At 42.7% G+C, this 21414-nt stretch overlaps 1 protein-coding gene across 1 annotated transcript; it reads left to right on the forward strand.

Moving 5' to 3' along the window:
- Positions 1 to 1717: 1717 nt before the first annotated feature.
- Positions 1718 to 19291, forward strand: LOC149333067 (uncharacterized). Its single transcript, XM_089557629.1, has 9 exons — positions 1718 to 1756; positions 4128 to 4261; positions 6928 to 7152; positions 7943 to 8027; positions 10727 to 10891; positions 11908 to 12129; positions 13294 to 13429; positions 16455 to 16531; positions 19004 to 19291. The coding sequence occupies exons 1-9, from the start codon at positions 1718 to 1720 to the stop codon at positions 19289 to 19291; spliced, it is 1371 nt and encodes a 456-aa protein (XP_089413755.1).
- The last annotated feature ends 2123 nt before the right edge of the window (positions 19292 to 21414 follow it).

Here is a 21414-nt window from a genome sequence, read left to right on the forward strand (position 1 = left end):
TCAACAAAAAATGTCACTGAATTGCTAGTGGTGCAAAACTCAACATGAAATTACTTCAAGTTGCAATGCTTCGACATCAAAAGCACCATGTTTAATTATTTTGTTCAATGAAAACATTTTATTTCAAAAAACAAGAGTGCAAGTTCAGCAATGAAAAATGACATGTACACTTCAAGAAATTGCAATGTAGTAACTGATAATCAAGTTCAATATTTGAAAAATGTTAGTAATAAGTATACAACAGCCTCTTATTTGAGTGGTGTTAACTTGTGCACGTGGCAATTACAGGCTTTTCATCTGTTCTGTACCTGTGCCATCATTAAAAGAAGATTTCACATCGCGGCATCACTTCCGCTTGAAAATAAAGGTCCAGTCGCTGTGGTGAAACTTCTTGTCCAGGATGGCTGATAAATAATTCTTCTTTTCTAGCCACTTGATAGGAGTAGCGGTGCCGCCTAAACTGCACCACTCTCAGTGGCACCATTACAAGGAAAACTTTTTGCTCAGTCATATATATGGAGTCCACAAGGGCAAACCTAGGGGGCTCTCCTTTTGCCATGATGAGAATATCATCTTTTCTGTACGTTGAATTATCCAACGTGGCAGATGTTGCTTGCCAGATTTGCTCTTCCCCGACCATGTCTTGGAGCACAGCAGGGAGATCATTGTGCTGCACTTTTTTCGCACCAGTAGATGCCATGTTGCTGCCAATGCTCAGGCTGTTCAATTGATATGATTGAAAGAGCTGATGCCTGGCCGCCAGTGTCCTGCAAATATTTCTGAAATTCATGCAGCGAGAAGCCAGCTTTTTGAAGTACTGGTGCTTGGCTTCAAAACGCATGCACCAGTACTGTACGAGTGGCCCAAGCTGGCTGATCATTCTTGGGTAGTGCACCATGAAATGCATCTTGGGCGTTATGCCCGAGTTGGGATATGTGGCCACAAAATGCTGCATGAACTGTTCGATCTTTTGCTGAAGATAAGGCAGCCATGAGACTGGCACCTGTTCAGCCAACACCATATCACTGATTTCACGAAATTCCAGATAAATTTCCCAGTGCTGGTTGCGCTCAGGTATCTGAGATGAAAAAATGAAGGGCAAAAGCCTTAGAAGGCACCATTTCTGGGCTGCTGTACCTTTCAAGCTTCCTTTCGGAGACAAAAAAGACTGCGTTACAGGTTCTGGTCGGTTCTTCCTGTCATTATACCCGTAATAAAATGTACTAACCTTGTCTAGGTCATCCATAGACAGCATAGAATCATTTATAAGGCCACTGACAACACTGCGAAGAACATGAGATGCAGTCCCTTCAAAGATGTCATGCATTAGATCAGGTGGCAGCTGATTGCACACTGAGAAGTACTTCAAGGACAAGAGTGGTGAAGGCCCACTAACACCATACATACGCTTCAGGTCTTCATTCACGGCAATGGATGCAAGATGTTCTGCGTGAATGTCATCTGTACGCAAATTGCATGCTGACTCGTTGGTTATGCATTGTATGTCTTCAGAATGTGCCATGCAGAAACGGCAGATCCTCCCCCTTGAAAACGAACCACTAAATCCACCTATACTATGCATCGAGAGGTTGTCTCCACAAAAAGCAAGCACCACAACTTTTGCTTGAATGACACCACTTTCTGTTTGCAGTGTGAGGCCTTCACTTTCTAGCCGCTGCAGATCATTTATTAAAGGTGAGAAAACCTTGTTGTGGCCATGCCTGTTCACATCTTTGAACCGAGCTACAAGCACAAGGTGAATGGCTTTGAGTTGTGAGCGATAAGCAGCAGGAATGTTCAGAATAGTAAAGTAGACAAGAAAAAGCTTATGTAGGCCTCTCTTGGACCCTAAAGGATTACAAATTTCAACTTCATCAGCATACATAGACAAAAAATAGTATCCGCTTCTGAAGTGGTTAGCACGTCCTTCAAGTTGTTTTTATAGATTGTTCCATCTCTGAAATCATTCAGGATTTCAGTGCCTTCCTGGTAATGTGATGCAGATGACTGCGAAGGTGAAGGGTAGAAAACTATGTTGGCAATATCCGGCACTTCAAGGACATTCTTCAGCACTCTTGTTATTGGCACATACTGAAACGTTGGTACACTTTGTGGGGTGAACTTGTGCTGTTGTGGTGCTGTGTATGGCATATTCTGCTTGGCAAACAGTTCTCGGGTGTAACTGGATCGACAGCACGAAAACATCTCGTCGACAAAGTCACAGCTGAGGAGCTTAGTAATCTCTTCATTCAAACTGAAACTTGGTGGCAAGTACTTCTGAACTGCAATAGAGAAACCGTGCAGCGTTTCTTTCAATAGGTACCTGAAGTCGGCGAAAACATTCTCTGCTGCCGAGTACGGGATTTTGTGCTCTTCCGTGAGTTTAAAGAAATATGAGCACAGTTTCTTTGGCATTCGAGCAAGGAACTGCGCGAAAGCAGCATCTCCGCTTGCACGACGGTGGCTTTCGAGCGACGCGTCGTTATAGACTTCATCAGCAGTGACGTTACTGGTGTCTGCTGAAGGCGGAGACTGTTGAGAAGGCTCTGCTCCCACCTGGTCTTCACTGCCGATATCCGTGCGGCTACTGTAGGCATTGCCAGAGTCTTGCGGCAGCGCGTCGATGCCAACAACGCTCCGGTGACATCGGTAGACATGCTTTTTCAGGGAATCAACAATGACGTACGTTTTTGGGCACCCCTCAATACCGCACGTTACGCGGAAGTTCGGCTCCCAGCTATGCGCGTCACGAATATGCGCTAAAAGAAGCATGTACTTGGTGTCGAAAAACGCACATTTCTGACAGCGATAACGCAGCACCTGCGGCGGAGCCGCCATTTTGAACGCGTCTAGAAGGAGAAACAATTTCTCTCTTTCGCTTGTATCTGGCCTTGGCCAAATGGCCATGGGCACGTGTGAAAGCTTTTCTTTTTTTTTATAACTTTCTTTCCCTTTTCCTTATGTCTAATGGCAAACAGCACGAATAATAAAAGAAAAAGCTTTTCTCCCTCTATCTATCTGTCTATCTTCTCCCTCTATCTATCTATCTCCGGCATCCGTCGCGCTGGTAACTGTAAAACATACGAAACTGCCTACCGCTCTTTCAAACTTTATATCTGAAGTTTCAATAACCATAACCGTTTTAATTTTACTAACTGTTTATTCAATAGTTTGAACAGAAGTCTAGTAACTTGAATTGCATCATAACATTTTTTCATCATAACAATTTCCCATTTTGCGCGGCGTAACTGCGGCTCTGCTTACTCAACTTTGATGCCGCGCTGGTTGTGTTGGCTGGTTTCGCGCGCGTTTTTCCCCGCTCTCTCCACTGCACCGTTACCGCTGCCGTTACCTGGCAGCGCTGGCTCGGCCATGGCTATCCAATGCCTCGTTAGCCGTGGACCTTCGAACTTTTTGATTTCCGTGTGCGGCACCAAAAGAAGTGACCTGCAAGTGGCTTTTAAGGCGCACTCGTCATTGAAGTCCGTGGGTGACAATGCGATCATTCAGGTACGGTTCGTTGACTTTGTTTCACAACTGAAAGTTCTAAATGCGCGCGAAAGTGTATTCTGCATTCGCACGTATTTTGAAAACTCAATTTTTGCAGCGTTAGGTTTTCGTAATTGAAGCTATAGCATTGCTGCCACAGAATCCCGCGCGTTAACAAAGCGCACATTTAATTGCTAGGTATATTACTTCGGTATACCGCAACCAGTACGCGTCACTGTTTCGAAGGAACTGTCGCGAAATTGCTAATTGTGCAAGGTAGCTTTTCTTATAAATCCAAGTGCTCTCTATTTGCTTTTTCCTGAGCATATTCACCGGCCGCTTCAATTCTGAAGCGTTGGTGCTACAAGACATGCATACGCGGAAGCTACGTTTGTGTCTAAAGCGCCTGAATTTTTGAAAGCGCAGCTCTGAGCAGTTCTCGTTGTCATAAATAAGTGCAAACAGATTTGTTCTGGAAGTGCTTTAACCACAGTTTCTTGCGCATGAATTCTTGTGCATTAATTTTGTGACAGCTGCTGATTTTTTTTATCATCGCGCACATACACCGGCCTTACACTGTCACACCCGAGGGAGTAGTGGTATGGCCAGGGCATTAGTTTTATTCTTTCCACTTTCAGGTGTACAGCAAGGCGTTCGACACGCATGTCGACGTCGACGAGAACACAGTATTAGAAGACGGCTGCAAAATCAGGGTAGTTGATATATGTTTGGTTGCTGAAGGCACCCCTTCAGACGAAGCCGCAGGAAGCTCGTAAGTGTCGCAAGTGTGTTCTCCTTCCGCAAGCGTTCTCAAAGATTGTGCTACTACCACTGATGTTATCAGCAGAAAAGTTTTGTTGAGATAAGCGCCACTTTATTTGCCTGCATATACTGTACAACCTGATGAGGCAAATAACAAGTCGTTTAGGAGCCGCTTTCTTTTTGTGATTTTTCCTGTTTCGATTACTTCGTCAGAATTTGCCTACTTATATTAAAGGGCAGAGCAACTAAATGTGCTGGACAAGTTCACACTGGAACAGAACTTGCCAGGTAGCAGGGCGGCAGAAATGTAGCGTGCCATGGGTATCACCTGAAGTGGGGCATATGTACCATTTCAGATAAACCTATGTAAGCAGCCTAAGAAAGTCATATTTGTCACCTGCACTCTTTCTTTGTGCAAAAGAGCTACTACAATTAAATGTCTATCCTGAGGTGAATGTAGTTGTGACAAGCAAAATGATAAGCTCAGTCACAGCTCCACAGGTGCATGACCTATCACTGTGTGGTTTGGCATGAATAATGCAGCTCAGCTGTTACCTTGTGTGCTGTGTGCATGTGGGTTAGTTATTGCTGTCACTTTTTAATCTTACATGAATTATTTATGCTTGCGAATGCATAATATGGTTAATTTGGTTATTGTGAGGACTGATATGTTGCTGTTGCGTTTGTGCAGCGTGTGGCTCTGGAATTCAGTGCAGACTTCTCCAACACTTCCTTCCAGCCAATGATCAGTTTAACAGCATATTGTCACTTGTTCAGCTGAAAGCGGCTGAATGTGGCTTTCTGCAAGGCACAAGCTGCAGAGAGAGTTTTCTTCTCAGCCACTCATGGGATACGGTTAATTAAGGTGCACCAACGGGGCAACTTCGTATTGTAAAGCATGAAAGAACGAAAGAAAAGGGTCATCGCTTAGTCGTTTACACTTTTTCTCAGCTTTCCTCTGGTGTCCTGCAGTCGAAATGCATAAAATTAAACATCTGATCGGGGCAGTAGAGATTTTGTTCTATCACAATCTATATTAACATGGCAAAAATGCATGGGCCCCATCAGGCTCTGTGCATTTTCCCCCTTCTATTGTCTGGACAGCAAGTTTCTATGTTAACAAGGCGGAAATATATTGGAAAATTTGGTTCCCAGAAAAACTGTTCGTAGTTTAAGTTGTCCATATTAATGGTGGTCGTATTAACAAGGCACGAGTGTATATGGCTGCGTGAGCGTAGCACAGCTGTGTAGCATCAGTCACTCATGTCTTACTTTGCATTGTTGTCACTACGGGTGGCCACTGCTATGAGGTTGTCATGAAGGTTAAAAATGCCTCTACCATGGCAGATGCATCATTGTGGAAGCATTTGAGAGGGCACAATAGTAAAAGTTATTTTAGTATGTTTCAAAAGTGCTGTGGAAAAAAGCTGGTATATTTGGAAGTTGTACGCACACAAGTTGAGTGGCTTGTTAATGTAGCTGCTTTGTTTCACAATTTAGAAGCACTTTTTTGTTGCAGTCATCTGCTGTTTCCTATATATTGTGCTTTGAAGCCTTTTGTATACAAGGTGTTTCACCTGAGACTGTACACAATTTTTAAAAATAGGCTTTTTGTGTTAGAAGCACGCTTTTTTTTTCGGCATACCATTGTCAGCGGTGTAGTACATCAGAATACAGCTAGGATATGCTAACTACCTGGCTGGCTCACCCATATTGAATAGTTAACTTGTTAATTATTGCTGTTAGGCTCCTTATTTATTGACAGGCGTGTAGTCTACTGTAAGTAATGTCCATATCAGTTTTTAGAATTTCGAAGATGCGGCTAACCTCACCGTTGTGGCCCAACAAATTTTGGATATTTCGACGAGTTAGTGCACTGCAGAGGTTGCTTTGTGTGCAAGCTTCTCAAAAGTGCATGGATTTTGACGTGATGTAGCCAAAATGTGATGGGCAACAGCGTCAAGGGTAACTGTAGTTTCGAAATTCTAAAACTGATATGGATATTACTTACGGTGGGCTACATGCCTGTCAATAATTAAGGACCCTAACTGTAATAGTTAAAAGATAACTATTCAATATTAGTTAACCAGCCTGCTAGTCGGCATGTCTTAGCGATATTCCAATATACTCCACCGCTGACAATGCTGTGCTGAAAAAAGCGCTCTTCTAACTCAAAAAGGCAATTTTTAAACTTTTTTGCAGTCTGAGGTGGACCACCCTGTATGCACAGTGACCAGCCCAAGTGTACAATCGTCAGCACGCTTAACACGAATGCTGGAGCACGTGCCCTCCACTGACATTAGCGCCGCTGGGCGCTGGCCACTGCGGCTGAGACAATATTAAAGTGGAAGCAGGGCACGAGCTGTCTCCAACTTCCAGAAACACACCATGCAGCATGGTCTTGGACTCAGCGCCCAGCGCTCAGGGGCTGTGATACCAGTGAAGGACACGCAATCCAACGTTCGTGTTAAGTGTGATGACGACAGTACTCATCGATTGTGTCTAGCCAGAGTGCCTTGCTCACAAACATATACAGTAACAAGAAGACAACTGTGATCAAGTTATATATGTCTATTGTCATAATAGCCATCATGGTCCTGTCTGTAACCTTTATTCTGTTTGCATTTTCCATTTCTGATTTTGTTTCTTTTTCCCTTCATGTGGCTTTCTGTCTAGGGTTGCCTCGTTCATTGCAGTGTCTGAATGCAATGATGAACCAGAGATAATGGCTGCATCATCAGGAAACCATTATCAGCAAAAAGCAATGGTGCCATTCACTTTTCCAAGGACACCAATTGACATTAGAGCTCAGCTGTCTCTTTGCAAGCAGGGCGACGTCCCTTATGCTCTACGAAAGCGTATCGTGGATTGGCTGTGGTTTGAGATGTCATCATATACATTGTAAGTGAACAATTAACTGCATGTATAATTGTGTGTGAGGGTACTTCGGCTTATCAACCTAAATATAAGGGTTATTTTATCATCTTTAAAGTGCTTATTAAAAGAATTGTTGCTCTTTATGGTATTTTTAAATTCAACACTCATATTCCAATCTGGGCTACCGCAATGCGATAAAATACCTTGATGCTGCTGCTCAAAGAATATATTCAAGACGCATTAAAGCAGCAGGTGATCATGCTTAGATATATGTATTAAATATCCAGCCTTGCATAAATAGCTGCAGCATTAATGGAATGCACTCAATGTATGTGTGGGAACTTCAGACTTCCTATGTTCAAATGTTTTTACCACTCTGCACGCCTGTGAATAGCACACGGCATTTAAAACGTCTAGTCATTTGGTGGTAGGCTGCCATTTTTAGCTGTCATTCGCCTACTTGTTTCTAGGCAGTGGGCTATTGTCAGGACTAATTCCTCGTTCTGGGTCGCAGCAGTGATTCCCCTGCTTGCTGCTTCCTTATATGCATCCAATCCATAGTTTTTACTCATGATAAGGGAATCGAGCCATTGTCATTGTTGTACAAACCTTTGGCCCAAGGCTGCGTATGAAAAGTAGGATATGTATACATTGGCTGGGTGACGAGTGTCACATTACTTGAAAAGGGGGAAGCCTCTAAAATCTTTTCATCTAAATTCAACTGCCCCATGTGCCCAGATGAGGAGGGATGAGAACTTAGAACTATTAAGTCTGTATAGGGGCGAGATTGTCGCTATACTTTTGGTTGTTGCAGGTACCCAGGACCTCTGTATGCTCAGGTAGCAAAAGAACTTGTGCTGCGATATCCCCAGCTGAGGGATGCCTGTGGTGAAGGACATGTGAGTAGTTTTCTTGTTTCCTCACAGTTGTCTTTAAGTGGTTGGACAGTTTGGACCTCTATGCTGTAAATAAATTATTTATGTGATCTGTTTTTCAAGTTTTTATAAATCACATAAGTGGCAAAAATTGTTCCCACGAATAATTCGAGGCAAAATATTGCAGACGAGATGTGTCTGAGATTGGCATGTTGTTCCTTTATTAAAAAAAATGTGGCAATAACTCCTCATGAGCTCTCTCTTTCCAAATTTCTAAAAATGGTTCCCTTCTCTCCTCATGGCTAACTTGTTCAGTCGGTGAGTGCTGACAGGTAGCAGTTGAGAAGTAATCTTACCTACTGACTGCTTAAGTTTGTTCTTTTTTTTTCCTTTGTGTTGAGTGCCTCTCCTCTCTAAAGCAGCTGCAACGAGCATAAAAGCTGTCAGCTCGTGGTGGCTTTGGCAAAACAAATTGTATTTGCTATGTGAATCAGTTTGCCATAAAAAGGAATGTTTAGGTCTTTGTTCAAGATACAGAGCTTTGCAGGCATTTGGATTACTTTGAGAGGGTTTTGCAGGCATTTGGATTACTTTGAGAAATGTCCCCTTTCAGGAATAACAGCCATTGGTGCTTTTCTCTTTATGTATTCTGCCGAATTTCTGTTACGACCACTGCAACAAGAACGAGGCATGATGCATTGCTGAGCCACTTTCCTGCCTATGCAGCATCCAAGAGCTTGCACATTTATTCTTTATCTCACAAGTTGTTTTTGCCGCACATTGAAAGTTCGAGCTCTCAGGGCTGAGGAAGGAAACCAATAGTCATTAACTATTTGAGTGGCGTTGTGACTCTTTTTTCAAACAGTTATTGCAGTAATAGAAAGTGTAATTAGGGATGTTGCCTTGAAAGTACAGTGAGTGTTTCATTCACTGATTAAATTAGCAAAGAAAGTTCACACGAACGCAGCACAGCAGAGGCTGGCTGTGAAACGGTGCACTGCCGTTCGTCAGCATGGGGTCTGCCGAGTCAGCCCAGCTTCCTGCTCAGCACAGCTGGTCACTGGTGTTCTTTCCTTCCCAGTGATTGAGCCGCGAGTTGTGGGGTGAGATGCGGAGGAACATCTTTCGCAGTGCACAGCGTTCAAATTGGCTCATATTGCCACAGACTTCACAGCATTGCAAACAGCTTGTTAGGTGTAGTATGCAGGGAAGAAAGGAGCACTAAGAGGCCTGCCAGTTTTGCTTCACGAAATTTAGAACTGACACTTTAACCAAACTCATGAAATAATGAGGTGAGTAATGTAAATAAGTCATTGACAGTGTACATGTCACATAGTTATCATTACCGAAGATCTGGTGTTTTGTAAAATCAAATTACGTAGTACTGATATTATAGTGACTATGGAATTTAGCTCACTGTCATAGTCTTGAGGTTGGCTTCTTTTCAGGAGTGGAAATTATGAGTGATGCATGTAAGTAGCATCTGTGATATGTTCAAGCTGTGCATTCGTAACTGTTTTCAGTCCGCAGCTTATCTAGGATTTCATCTGACTTAATTGCACAGCAGCAGTAATTTCTCTTAAGTCTGAGCTCATGAAAAGTCTGCTTGTACGCCATCCATGACCATCCAATGTGTAGATTTAACAGATGCCTGATACTAGCATACTGGCTTTGAATCTTTTACAGAAACATGTGTAAGCAATGGAAAATGCTTGTGCATTTTTAAGAAACAGTGAAGGCCAATGTTAGATAGCCTGAGTCAATTGATTTGCATATTTTAATGAGAGACAACTTTCACTGAATGCACCGCTCCCATAATCTAGGGAAGACCAAAAAATGAAATACAGACAAGTCTCAATGCCACTGGTCGCTTTCTCAAGCAACCTGCAATGACGTTAGTCTGATTATCTTACTTTTTTTCTTTCACCTCTGAAATGATAGTGCACACCCATGCATTTCCAGTCAGGGTTCACGAAGTCCGCATAATAGTCACAGTGTCATCATCACAAGTTTATGCTGAGTTGCAGTGAAAATATTTCATTTTCAAGATCGAATTTCTCTGTATTGGATATCTTTTTTGACCAAGAAATGTTAGCAGAGCCACAAGAACCAAACGTTTGAATTTTACTAAGAACAAAAATTGAATGCTGCTGCAGTTCTTCTCAATGCGACTTTAAGCTTGCTGAAATTGCCCTTTTTTGATTAAGACTACAACATGTTTGATTGCCTTTATCTTCTTGGAACTAGTCGGTGATAAAGAATAATAAATTGCTAGCAACTGAAAGCAATTGTGTGTTGGGTGGGTTTCCAAATCAAGCTTCTTAGTTTAAATGAATGACAGTTGAATGCAGTTACTTATGAAAAGCAAAAATGCGCTGCCTTCCATTGGCTGCAGCTCATCATTGCACATATTTTTGTTTCTTAATGTTCGCTTAGTTGCACAACAAAATAATTGGACTTTCTGCGCTTCTTTTTTGTACTCTGAAATTTTCGGGCTGACTTTTCTTCACTGATGCAAGTAGCCTAAAAGAAATATCATGCAACTTTTCTTTTTCTTTGCTTCTGCATCTGTGTCTGGACGTACAAGTCCTTGGCTGCACAGAATACCTTGTTTCTCAAATATGGCATTTTACTGTGTCCATTACTGCTTGTTATATTCTTGATGTAAGCGAAAGTACTGATTTACTGATCTGTCTTCATTTAAAAAAAAAACAACTTTGCAGTTCACATGGCAGACTGCCCTAAAGTTCAAAGCCAAAAATACCAGAAGAAAACTCCCAGCAGGCTTCATTGAAGTGGATGCGAAAAGGCGAAAAGCAAAAGAACACAATTCTGCCAGTGGGGAGGATGTGACCAGTACTGAGGGACCACAGTTCCTTGAAAGAAAGGTAAACACACCCTCCGAATCATGCCTTTTTATTAAAATATTGGTTTCTGCTTTAGTAAAAGTATAAAAGATAAGCTTGTAGTCCGGTCTGTGCTAAGCCTGGACTACCCCACTACAGGAATGCATGAGCACTGCACCATCTTTTGTTGCCATTTCATGTGCATCATGTGTTGTCTGTAAGCAAACTTTTATGCAATTGTTTTGTTGCACTTCTCTGGTGGTGTCGCCCAGGATGGCTACCTAGTGATCTGTGTTAATGTGAAGTGAAATCTTGTCCAGCGGTAAACATTTCTTTTTTTTCTTTTCTTTTTTTTTCGTTCTCTTTTGTGCCTTTATAATTTTCACTTTTTTCCCCGGTGTTTCGCCATGATCGTTTTTACCTTCTTCAAAGTTCTTTACCTGTCACAGCCCTTTATATTGTCGATTCTTATTGCTTTTAACTTCAGTTTTGCGCCGTCCTTTATAATCTTTTCACTCTGTGACGTGACTACACTGCTTCCTGGTGACCACGCACCAATCCACATTTTTCCGCTCCTTCCTGCTGCCTATTTACTCATCTTGTACGTAAGTAAAATTTCAGTTAGCGCTCATGTGGATCTTGTGTCCTTATTCGACAAGTTGTTTTCTTTCGGTATAATATTCATAACTGGATCACCATGTCTCTAACATGGCTGCCCCCTTGTCAAAGTGGTCTATATAAATTATTGTGCATTTAATGAAATTTTATTTGGAATTCTGGACTTCTTCTCTTTGTCATGTCCATTCTATGTAGTCTAAGCTTGGCGCGGTAGGAGGACGTCGGTAATAGTCAGCAATTTCACATAAGGGCTGCAGTTGTAATGCGTACTATAACAGAGAAATTGTACAGCTATTTTGAAAATTTTAGCCCAGCAGCCACACGATAGGCATGGTCTAAAGCCAATCATAAACCTCAATGGAACTTTACTGCTGAATTAAGTCTTTTGTGATACCTTTTGTATGTAAACGCATGTGTCATGTCTGCTTTTTAATTTGCAGAGAGCGTTTTGGAATGCCCCTTTTTTGCATTCTGATGATGAAAGAAGCCTTGCAGGGCACATTGAACTGATGAAAAAAGAAATCCGCATGGCAGGTGGGAATACCGAGAAGATCAGACAGTCAATGGATAAAACTTTTCAGATTCGAAGGGATTACATAAAAAAAAAACCAGCTTTGGAAGAACTACTTGATGTATACCCAGCCCTAGGCACTGAGCGAGAGGCGAGTGCAACATCTTTTTTGATTGCATGAATAAGCTGCTGTCACTAAGTGCCAATGCCATCTTACATTTTACTGTGCTTTAATTGATATGCTATGAATTTTTTTACAGTGATGCTAGAAAGTATAGGAAGTGTAGCTGTTTAGAGCAAAATAAATTTTTAAAAATGCCATGTTTTGCATTCTTAGAGACATTGTGCAAGGATGGAACAAAGACTAAGGTTCGATAAGAATAGAGACCAGCTTACAATGGCAGTGCTACACATGCATAGTGAAACTAAAGCCTGGCAAGGAAAATAACCATGACAAGCACCTCTTCTAAAACAAATTTAAATTCATAGTTTTATCTTCTTTTGCAGTGCCATTATTTGTTTTTCATTTTTGAAATTAATTTTAAGTTTGGTTTGGGATTTGTTTTCAACACCTGCTTACTTTCTGGCTTCGGTTTTCATATGCATGCTGCACCATGTCATTATAAGGTGGTCGCTGTTCTTATGGAGCTTTTTATTTCACTTTTAATGCATTACCTGCAATAATGAGGAAGAACATGCCATTTTTTATGTGCTTCACCTCCTACTGGCATGGTTCTTTTTCTGTTGACTTTTTTCTTTTAACTCTAATTTAACAGCCGTTGTGTATGGGCATATTTTGTGTGCAAGACTGAACTTAAAACACGTGGTAGCTTGGTGCCAGCAAGTCCCTATAACCTGTCCTTGTTGATTGTACAACTTTTTCATACCTTTTACTATTCCTGAATCAGTATGCTTATTTAAACGAAGAGAATTAAAAAGCCAGCCTTTTCATAATGGCTATATTGACAGAAACATTTTTTCTGAACTAAAACTCTTTCATGTCTGGTGTACTGTGCGATGTCAGTGCACGTTAAAGAACCCCAGGTGGTCGAAATTTCCGGAGCCCTCCACTACGGCGTCTCTCATAGCCTTAGTCGCTTTGGGACGTTAAACCCCATAAACCAAACCATCTTTCAGGCTGAGACGCGAACACCGGCTCCGGTCTCTGCATTCACTAATCAGCATTCACTAACTCAGTAGTTAAAGAGGGTAGCCTAAATACAAGTGTAGTTCATGCAGCTACTCAGTAATGTTTCAAGAACAACATCCAATGTAAGTAAATGCTGAACCATGGCCTCTCTTTTGTCCTTTTCAGCTCCACAGCGAGTTCCAGAGGCTGACTGGTGTGAATGGGAAACAAAAAATGTGTGAACTTGTGGAAAAATACGGCGAAACAATACTGGCTTTAGCTTGCAGAAGCAAGCATACAGTACAAGACTTCGACAATGAGTGTGAGCTTTCCATGTGGTCTGAATATCTAATTGACATTAGGAAAAACATAAAATTAGTCATGATGCCAGCCTCTCTACTGAGGTTGTTGTTGTGCTGTACTGAACATTTAATGGCATCAGTCTTTCAGTAGCAGTCTTGAAAGCTTTAGTGTTCAAAATGCATCTAATCTCATGGAACAATCATATTAGTACGTTCAGGGAGCAAATTAGAGCCTGTCCAAACTAAAGTCTTCTGAAGCAGCCATAATAAGCATTTAGCATCACTTATGCCCAGCAAAAACTTTGAAAGGTGCCATCTCTTAAAAGTTGCGGCTACTGACACTACTGTTTTATTTTCACAGGCTGACCATGCTTCCCTGCATTCCATATCAAGTCTACTCATCACACCCTTCTACATGTGGACCTGCGCTTTTCAGCGTGAAACACATCTGCATGCACTAACTCTCTTTGTCACTAGCTTCTTATTCTTACTTACCTCTCAAAAAGCATGTTAACAAAAGTTATTGCATGTGTTTCCAATAGCAGTTTTAATGCATGTTTCAGGCGCTTCTTAACATACAAGTTTAGAATTAAGTTTTATGCTTTGCTGTTGTCTCTTATCACTTAACCCAAGAACACAGCGGCAAATTTTCTGAAATGAGGCCTTCCAACCATTGTGGCTGGCCTACAGTCTGCAAGGAGCCAGCGCCACACTGCGGCTACATAAGATGCACGGTGGGGGGCGGACGAAGAGAAAAAGGAAAGTGATACGTGGCAGAGAGAACGGGAGAGAAGAGTAAGAGGGCGGTCGGGGACGGATGTGTACGAGCTCTACCGGCTCCCCGAGTACCCAGGCTTGGGCATCAGCCGCAGCCGTCCGGGTGACCAGACCCAGACAGTCGTCATCGGGAGCCTCAGCCACCAGAACCAGGCGCCTCTCTTCCTCTCCGCTGCATACCCCGGCTACCTGACCTGGGGGCGTGCCCGGAGTACACCAGGTGCCTAGACTGCCCTGACGCCCAGCCACACCTCCTCGCTCTATGCACCAGGCTCATCACTGGGACACAAAAGAAACGTAAGTGTGCTTTTCCTTTTTAACTCTCTTCTCGCAACTGTTTTGTTTTCCCTTTCTTTTTCCTCTTTGTTCTCTTGTCTCTTGGTTTTTTTTTCTCGTTTAATTTCAATACTTAAATAAAAGTTTCCTTTCCTGCAAATGCCGCCTCCTTTATTTCTTTCCTTTAACTCATGAATTTTAATTTTTGAGGGGAAACACTTCAGGTCAAATTTACGCATTAAAATTCATGAGTTGAAGGAGAGAAATAAAGGAGGCGGCATTTGCAGGAAAGGAAACTCTTATTTAAGTATTGAAATGAAACAAGAAAAAAAAACCAAGAGACAAGAGAACAAAGAAGAAAAAGAAAGGGAAAACAAAACAGTTGCAAGAAGAGAGTTAAAAAGGAAAAGCACACTTACGTTTCTTTTGTGTCCCAGTGATGAGCCTGGTGCATAGAGCGAGGAGGTGTGGCTGGGCGTCAGGGCAGTCTAGGCACCTGGTGTACTCCGGGCATGCCCCCAGGTCAGGCAGCCGGGGTATGCAGCGGAGAGGAAGAGAGGCGCCTGGTTCTGGTGGCTGAGGCTCCCGATGACGACTGTCTGGGTCTGGTCACCCGGACGGCTGCGGCTGATGCCCAAGCCTGGGAACTCGGGGAGCCGGCAGAGCTCGTACACATCCGTCGCAGACCGCACTCTTCCTCTACTTTGCCACGCGTTCTCTCTGCCACATATCATTTTCCTTTTTCTCTTCCTCATCCGCCACCCCGTGCGTCTTATGGAGCCGCAGTGTGGCGCTGGCTTCTTACACTGTTGCAGTGCAGCATGACATCACACTCAGTCGGCTTGCACCTGCCAGCCAACAGCTTGTGGCCTGGCAGGATCAAAAAGTTGATTGCAACGTCATAACAGCGGATCACTGCCACTGGTTGGGGGGGTCTCTTGTGAGGGGATTTCCCACTCTGATCTTGAGTTGTATCGAACAGTAGTTTTCATTTTTATTGTGTTATTTTCGTTTGTTTAAATCTTAAGAAGTAAGTACCGTTAAGGCAAATGAATTATATTTGTGATCTTCATCTCCCCAGGCATTTAATACGCTTGAATTAGTGAACTCCACTTCATTTATTCATCCTCATTGTGCATCTGTGTGTGGCCACTTTCATTGACAAACTGAAAATGCAAGGAAATGCCTCATGAAAAGCCGTGCAAGTGGCTGAAAGAGCACAAATAGAGGTCGTTGTGAAGGTTAAATGCTCAACGGTGTTGGTGAGGAGGCAAAAAGAATGCTCTGATGAGTGCATCGAATGCCAGAGGCAAACAACAAATGTCTTTCAAACAGGATGGCAAGAAATGATAGGCAGATTTTGGTTATTGACAAAAGGGAAACGTGTTATGACATGCAATCCCTCAAAAAGCCTCGTCAGTCTCATCAGCCATGCAGGGAAAACAGGACAACATTTATACTCAACTAAAGGCCACACGCCCCAACTTGAGAGCTTGTAATATGGGGGAAAAAATCCACAAATAGCAACTGTGTTCAGCATGCGTAGGCACTTTCCACTGCACTCTTCCTGGGAGGCTGCCAGGTGACTACATATGCCTGTTGCTATCGTAATCTGGCTCTGTGATAGTTTAGAGTAGAATTTGGATGCGCGTGTAATCTTGAGCCCATGGCAATCGTCGACCACAATATTACACTGACAGAACAGTACACGGGCAGCTTGACTGCAATATTTAGGGTAATATTTATAACAGGTGCAGTGAGCCTTGGAAGCATCTGTTTTGAGGGGTTAACTGCATGTCCTTTGCTGTTTGTTTTGGTAGATTTCCAAATGATGCATGCCAGTGGAGCTTGCCATACCTAGCCATGAACAGGGAGCTCTGTGTGGTTTTCAGCATTGTGGCTCATCACTCAATACTTTCTTTCAGCCATGTAAAGATCTGTACTGTTTGCATGCGGTCCACGTATATTGTTAAGTTCCTTTTTTTGCTGCAGATCACTATGCTGCAGAAGTCTTGATGGCTATACCACGACTAGTCAAGGAAAGCCCTGCTGCAATCATTGCTCAGCTGGTATGCACCTGCTTTTTTGCTTCTAAGACTTAATGTTTCAAAATAGTGACATATAAATGTAACCTGGTTTTTTGTGCAGTGGAATATTCTTGCTGGTTCACATTTCCTTCCTTATAGGATTGCTCTGATGAGTGCTTGAGTTTCTGGCTTAAGTAAAGGCCCAGTAATTTGATTACAAATGATTCACTTGTAGCAAGTTTTCATGCCCAGATCGCATGCTGCACATGGTCTCCCAGTGTCTTCTGCACGTGGACAGAAATTAAGCTAGGGTGGGGTGGGGTATTTTCGCACAGGGTAAAGTTATGCAGAGGGTTTGGCATATTGAAACCGAGTCTTTCTGGGCTCTTATTAGACATCCCAGCACCAGGACAGTGGTTGAGGCTTTTCATCTTTGTTGTCTAGTCAATGGTTTCCATCACATGAAGTAGCCTTAATTTTAGCTATCCCGTGGCCGTCTAACAGGACGGTGCAGATATACTGAAGTGATCAGTGTTGCGTAAAAGTAGTGAGCACATTGCAAATGCAAGACAGCTTCATTGGCTTGCAGTGCACTAGTGTGGCAGTCATAGGAATTACATATTACATTTGCAAATCTAAACTGTGCATAATGGTATGAACTGGCACATAATGTGCAAAGTAATCACAGTGCTCGTTCATGCCAAATGCTAGTGTCAAACAACGTCAGTATTGCGTGCTTATAAAGAGCAGACATGCTTTGTCTAAGTTGCCATTTGATAGATTTAATTATTATGAAAGCAAAAACTTTACACAAAGCTGTCGTGTTCTTGCATGGGAAGTAGTATTACCTTAAATGAGTATAAACAAATTTTTGGTTATGTGTGTTCTTTGTAGCGACGTGCTGGGCATTCGTATGCATAGAATTGTTGCATGGTATTCGCCTGTGATTACTAAATAATTACAATCAGATTTCTTTTCTTGCCTGTTTCAGTTTCAATAGCATAGCAATTGCTATTACATCAGTGTTCAGTATAGGTCATGGAAGGCACAAAAAAAGCTATGATATCGCTACTTCATCGTTTTAATTAGTTGCTATGCTAAAGCCAGCCCGCCTTAAGAGTTAGAATCACAACGAATGAAGAGGCAGCAATTATATTGCAGTTTTCCTCATGCCTCACCTGGCTTATACTGATCTTTGATGCCATTGCCATTGCTCAGTTTTTAAAAGTGAAGCAGGAGAGGGGAGATATTTAATTACAAATTATTCAGCATTCATAGGCAAATGCTGTGTGGTTATCCATGGATAGTAATGCCTTATGCATCATTAAAAAGAAAAAAAATCTGCAACTGAAATTTGTTGTCTGTACCTTTAAGATGAAAATTTATAATTTTTCCTTCACAATTTTTAGAGCATGAAATTCAGTTAATGGTATCTGAGAAAGAGAAACTGCAACAGCCATTTCTCTTCAGCGAGAAAACTGTCATTGGTTAAAGTGTTTTCCAGATTCAAGGTTACTATATATTTTAAATTGCACAATGTATTATGTCACAAGCAACCATCATGCACAATAGGTGTGGTTTTAGCAATGACGAAGTGATAAGGGAATGCATTTACTTAGGGCTGGTAGTGACCGCTGATCCGGATCATGAGAGGGAAATAACTAGCAGAATATGAATGGGGTGGAGCGAATATGGCAGGTTCTCTCAGATCATGAATGGCAGTTTTCCAATATCCCTCAAGAGAAAAGTATGCCGCACTTGTATCTTACTGGTAGTCACCTATGGAGCAGAAACGTGGAGGCTAACGAAGAGGGTTCAGCTTAAGTTAAGGACAACACAATGAGCTATGGAAAAAGAAATGATAGGTGTAACGTTAAGAGATCGGAACAGGGCGGAGTGGGTGAGGGAACAAACGCGGGTTAATGACATCCTAGTTGAAATCAAGAGGAAGAAATGTGCTTGGGCAGGGCATGTAATGCAAAGGCAAGATAATCGCTGGTCTTTAAGGATAACGGAGTGGATTCCAAGAGATGGCAAGCGTAGCAGGGGTGGCAGAAAGTTAGGTGGGCGGATGAGATTAAGGAGTTTGCGGGGATATGGTGGCCGCAGCTGGCAAAGGACAGGGTTAATTGGTGAGACATGGGAGAGGCCTTTGCCCTGCAGTAGGCGTAGTCAGGCTGATCATGTTGATAATTGCAGAAGAGCTTGCTCATGTTGCAATTTTCATTTGGTAAATATGTGCTTCTTTTACTTGCACACAGCTTTTGAAAGGACTAGTGCAGTGATAATTGTATTCAGCTTCATAAAATTGTAGCTGTGAATAAAGGTTTGCAATGAAAGGTGTCTGCACTTGGTCACAATATGTTACTGCCTTAGGTGCACATTAGTGGCAACATGACGCACACGATCACTACATTCTAGTTGCATTCTTTTTTCATGGGGTTATATGCAGGATAATATGAAAAGGGCATTGAATTTGACCCTTCCTTGCATTATTGTCGTTCATATTTGCAGGCACCTGGAGAAATGCATATGTACCCGAAGGTCCTTCACTCGGCCGAGCAAGCTGCAGAATCTTCTAGCATCCTGGTTTCCTTTGAGCGATTACAGCTCACTGCGGTGGATTTAGTAGATGGGTTCGCTTTGCTTTTGGCGGTGTTCTGGGCATTCAATGTCAAGTACACCCCAAAAGCAAAGCGGACCTGTCTGCTTCTTGAAACGCTAATGGGACTTGATCCCAGCGAGCGCCTCCCGAGTGTGTTTCGGGCAGCCACAACAATTGCAGCAATGAGTGAAAAATAAAAAGTTATGAGTGTTGTACATTTGTGGCACTATTTATTGCAGCATTGTTATTCCCAACACAGACTGAGCACCATACTAATGTGCAAACTGTAGTGTAGCCATAAAGTAGTTGTATGAGCAAAAATTATTCTGCTCAAAGATCACAATCCATTTTGCTCATTACTCTTTTGTAGATGTAGAGCAGGTGGATCCTGCAAAAGATATGAATAACTTGCTCTGAAGAATATGTGAAATCAGAAAATTGGTAGGATACATTGAAAACAAGTGAAACTCCTTTCGAAGGAGTAAAATAACATCTGGGCTGATACTCCTTGAAGGAGTACAGTCACTCTTAATGAACGGAGTCCTGGAACTCCACCTGAAAGAGTAATAGGATGCTGCTTGAATGTGGTAGCTTTACTCCCTCGGAGGAGTGCCTGTACTCTATTGCAGGAGTAGGACAGTACTCCATGAGTAGGTGTTCAATCACTCTTTGTCCAGAGGGAGTAATTTTATTCTGGAAAAAGGAGTGGAATATGGGACAAGCGAATACTCCTCCAAAGTGTGTTCTGGGCACTCCTCTGTACTCCTTTAGTTCTAAGAGTGTGCATGACAGCTGAGGTTTCCACTGAGTCAAATGCTTTCTCGTAATCAATGAAGGCTATATATAGGGGTTGGTTATATTCTGCGGATTTCTCTATCACCTGATTGATAGTGTGAATGTGGTCTATTGTCGAGTATCCTTTACAAACACATATGTACCACAATAAGTTGTCTTCATCGATTTTTGAGCCAAGCGCTCATTCTTACACTTGGGGAATGAACTGCGCATCTTCTACTCTTCCTTTGATGGACACGCCGAAGACAGCAGCCCTAAAACATCGGCAGTAGCAGCACGGGGAGGTGACAGACAGCGATATTTGTAAGAAACTGACCACGGAAAGATGACCAGGGCACTCAACGACAATAGGCTCCCAAAGCATTGCCGAGTGGCGCTGCTGCGCTTGATGTGCAAAGTACAAACTGGGACACTGACCACTGCGTGCGCTGCTTCCGCTACGCTTTTTTGCACGTGAGTGCGCTCGCGCTGTCACGATGTTTCGCTTGCATTGTGGCTTCAAGATGCTCATTCAGCTTGACTTTTGCAAATCCAACATAATTAAAGGGGAGAAGCTCATTAGCCACGTCTACAGTGAGGAGCAGAGAATTGACGACGAGGAGAACCATTTGACTGAAAAATGCGTTTCTCAAGTTTAATTACATGTTTGAAAAATGTGAAGTACAATCAGCCCTGTGAAGTGAAGTGATGCAATCATTGATCGTTAGTTTTCGGTTGTTGTATGCAGTGTACAGGATGATCCACTCCTAGGCTGAACACGCGAGTGGGGCGGCCGCGCTCACCGCACATCAAAGCTAAGTGGCAAACGCACGGGAAGATCTAGAGGCGGTGCTTGGCGTTGTCTGCCACTTGATTTTCATGTGTGGCCGGGACAGACGCATTTGCGTTTCGAAGAGCGTGGGCCACACATTCCCGTGTTCACGGTAAGAGTGGATCAACCGGTAAATATGCTTAGGTTGTTACTTACGGCCTCACTAAGTTAAATTATGTAGATCCGGGGAAGAAAGTACACGTAGCGGAGAAAAAATAGTTCCTACACGGCCAAGCATGCAAGTCGAGTGGAAGACCTGGTAATGTATCGGACATGCTCCTTGCACTGGAACATAACCCGCCCGGTGAGTCGTGAGGCAGATGAACTTTAAACTCTGTGAATCCAAGCGCAGGCCTCCTCTATTTTTTTTTTAGTTGTTGAGCTATGTTTGTACATTACTTCTGCGATAATATTAGCTTGACACTCGTAAGACCTGTGCCACGGATGTGGTGTTTCGTGTGAGTGGTGCCGAACAACAGGCGCGCTTGTGTCGCGTACGCGATACATATGTTTACAAATTAGCGAGGGTGTGCACACACTCGCGAAACATTGTACCGATGACATTATATTATGAAAGACATGAATTCGTTTTTTTGCTTGAATTTTCGTGATCGCTGATGCTCCAGGAATATTGCGGCAGAGGTAGACTAGAGGAAGATGTACGCCATCATGTGTATGTTTTATGCATGTTATCCTCTGATGAAAAAGCACACA

This window comes from Amblyomma mixtum, chromosome 8 (genome assembly GCF_055824585.1).
Source record: "Amblyomma mixtum isolate Tamu chromosome 8, ASM5582458v1, whole genome shotgun sequence".
Lineage (NCBI taxonomy): Eukaryota > Metazoa > Arthropoda > Arachnida > Ixodida > Ixodidae > Amblyomma > Amblyomma mixtum.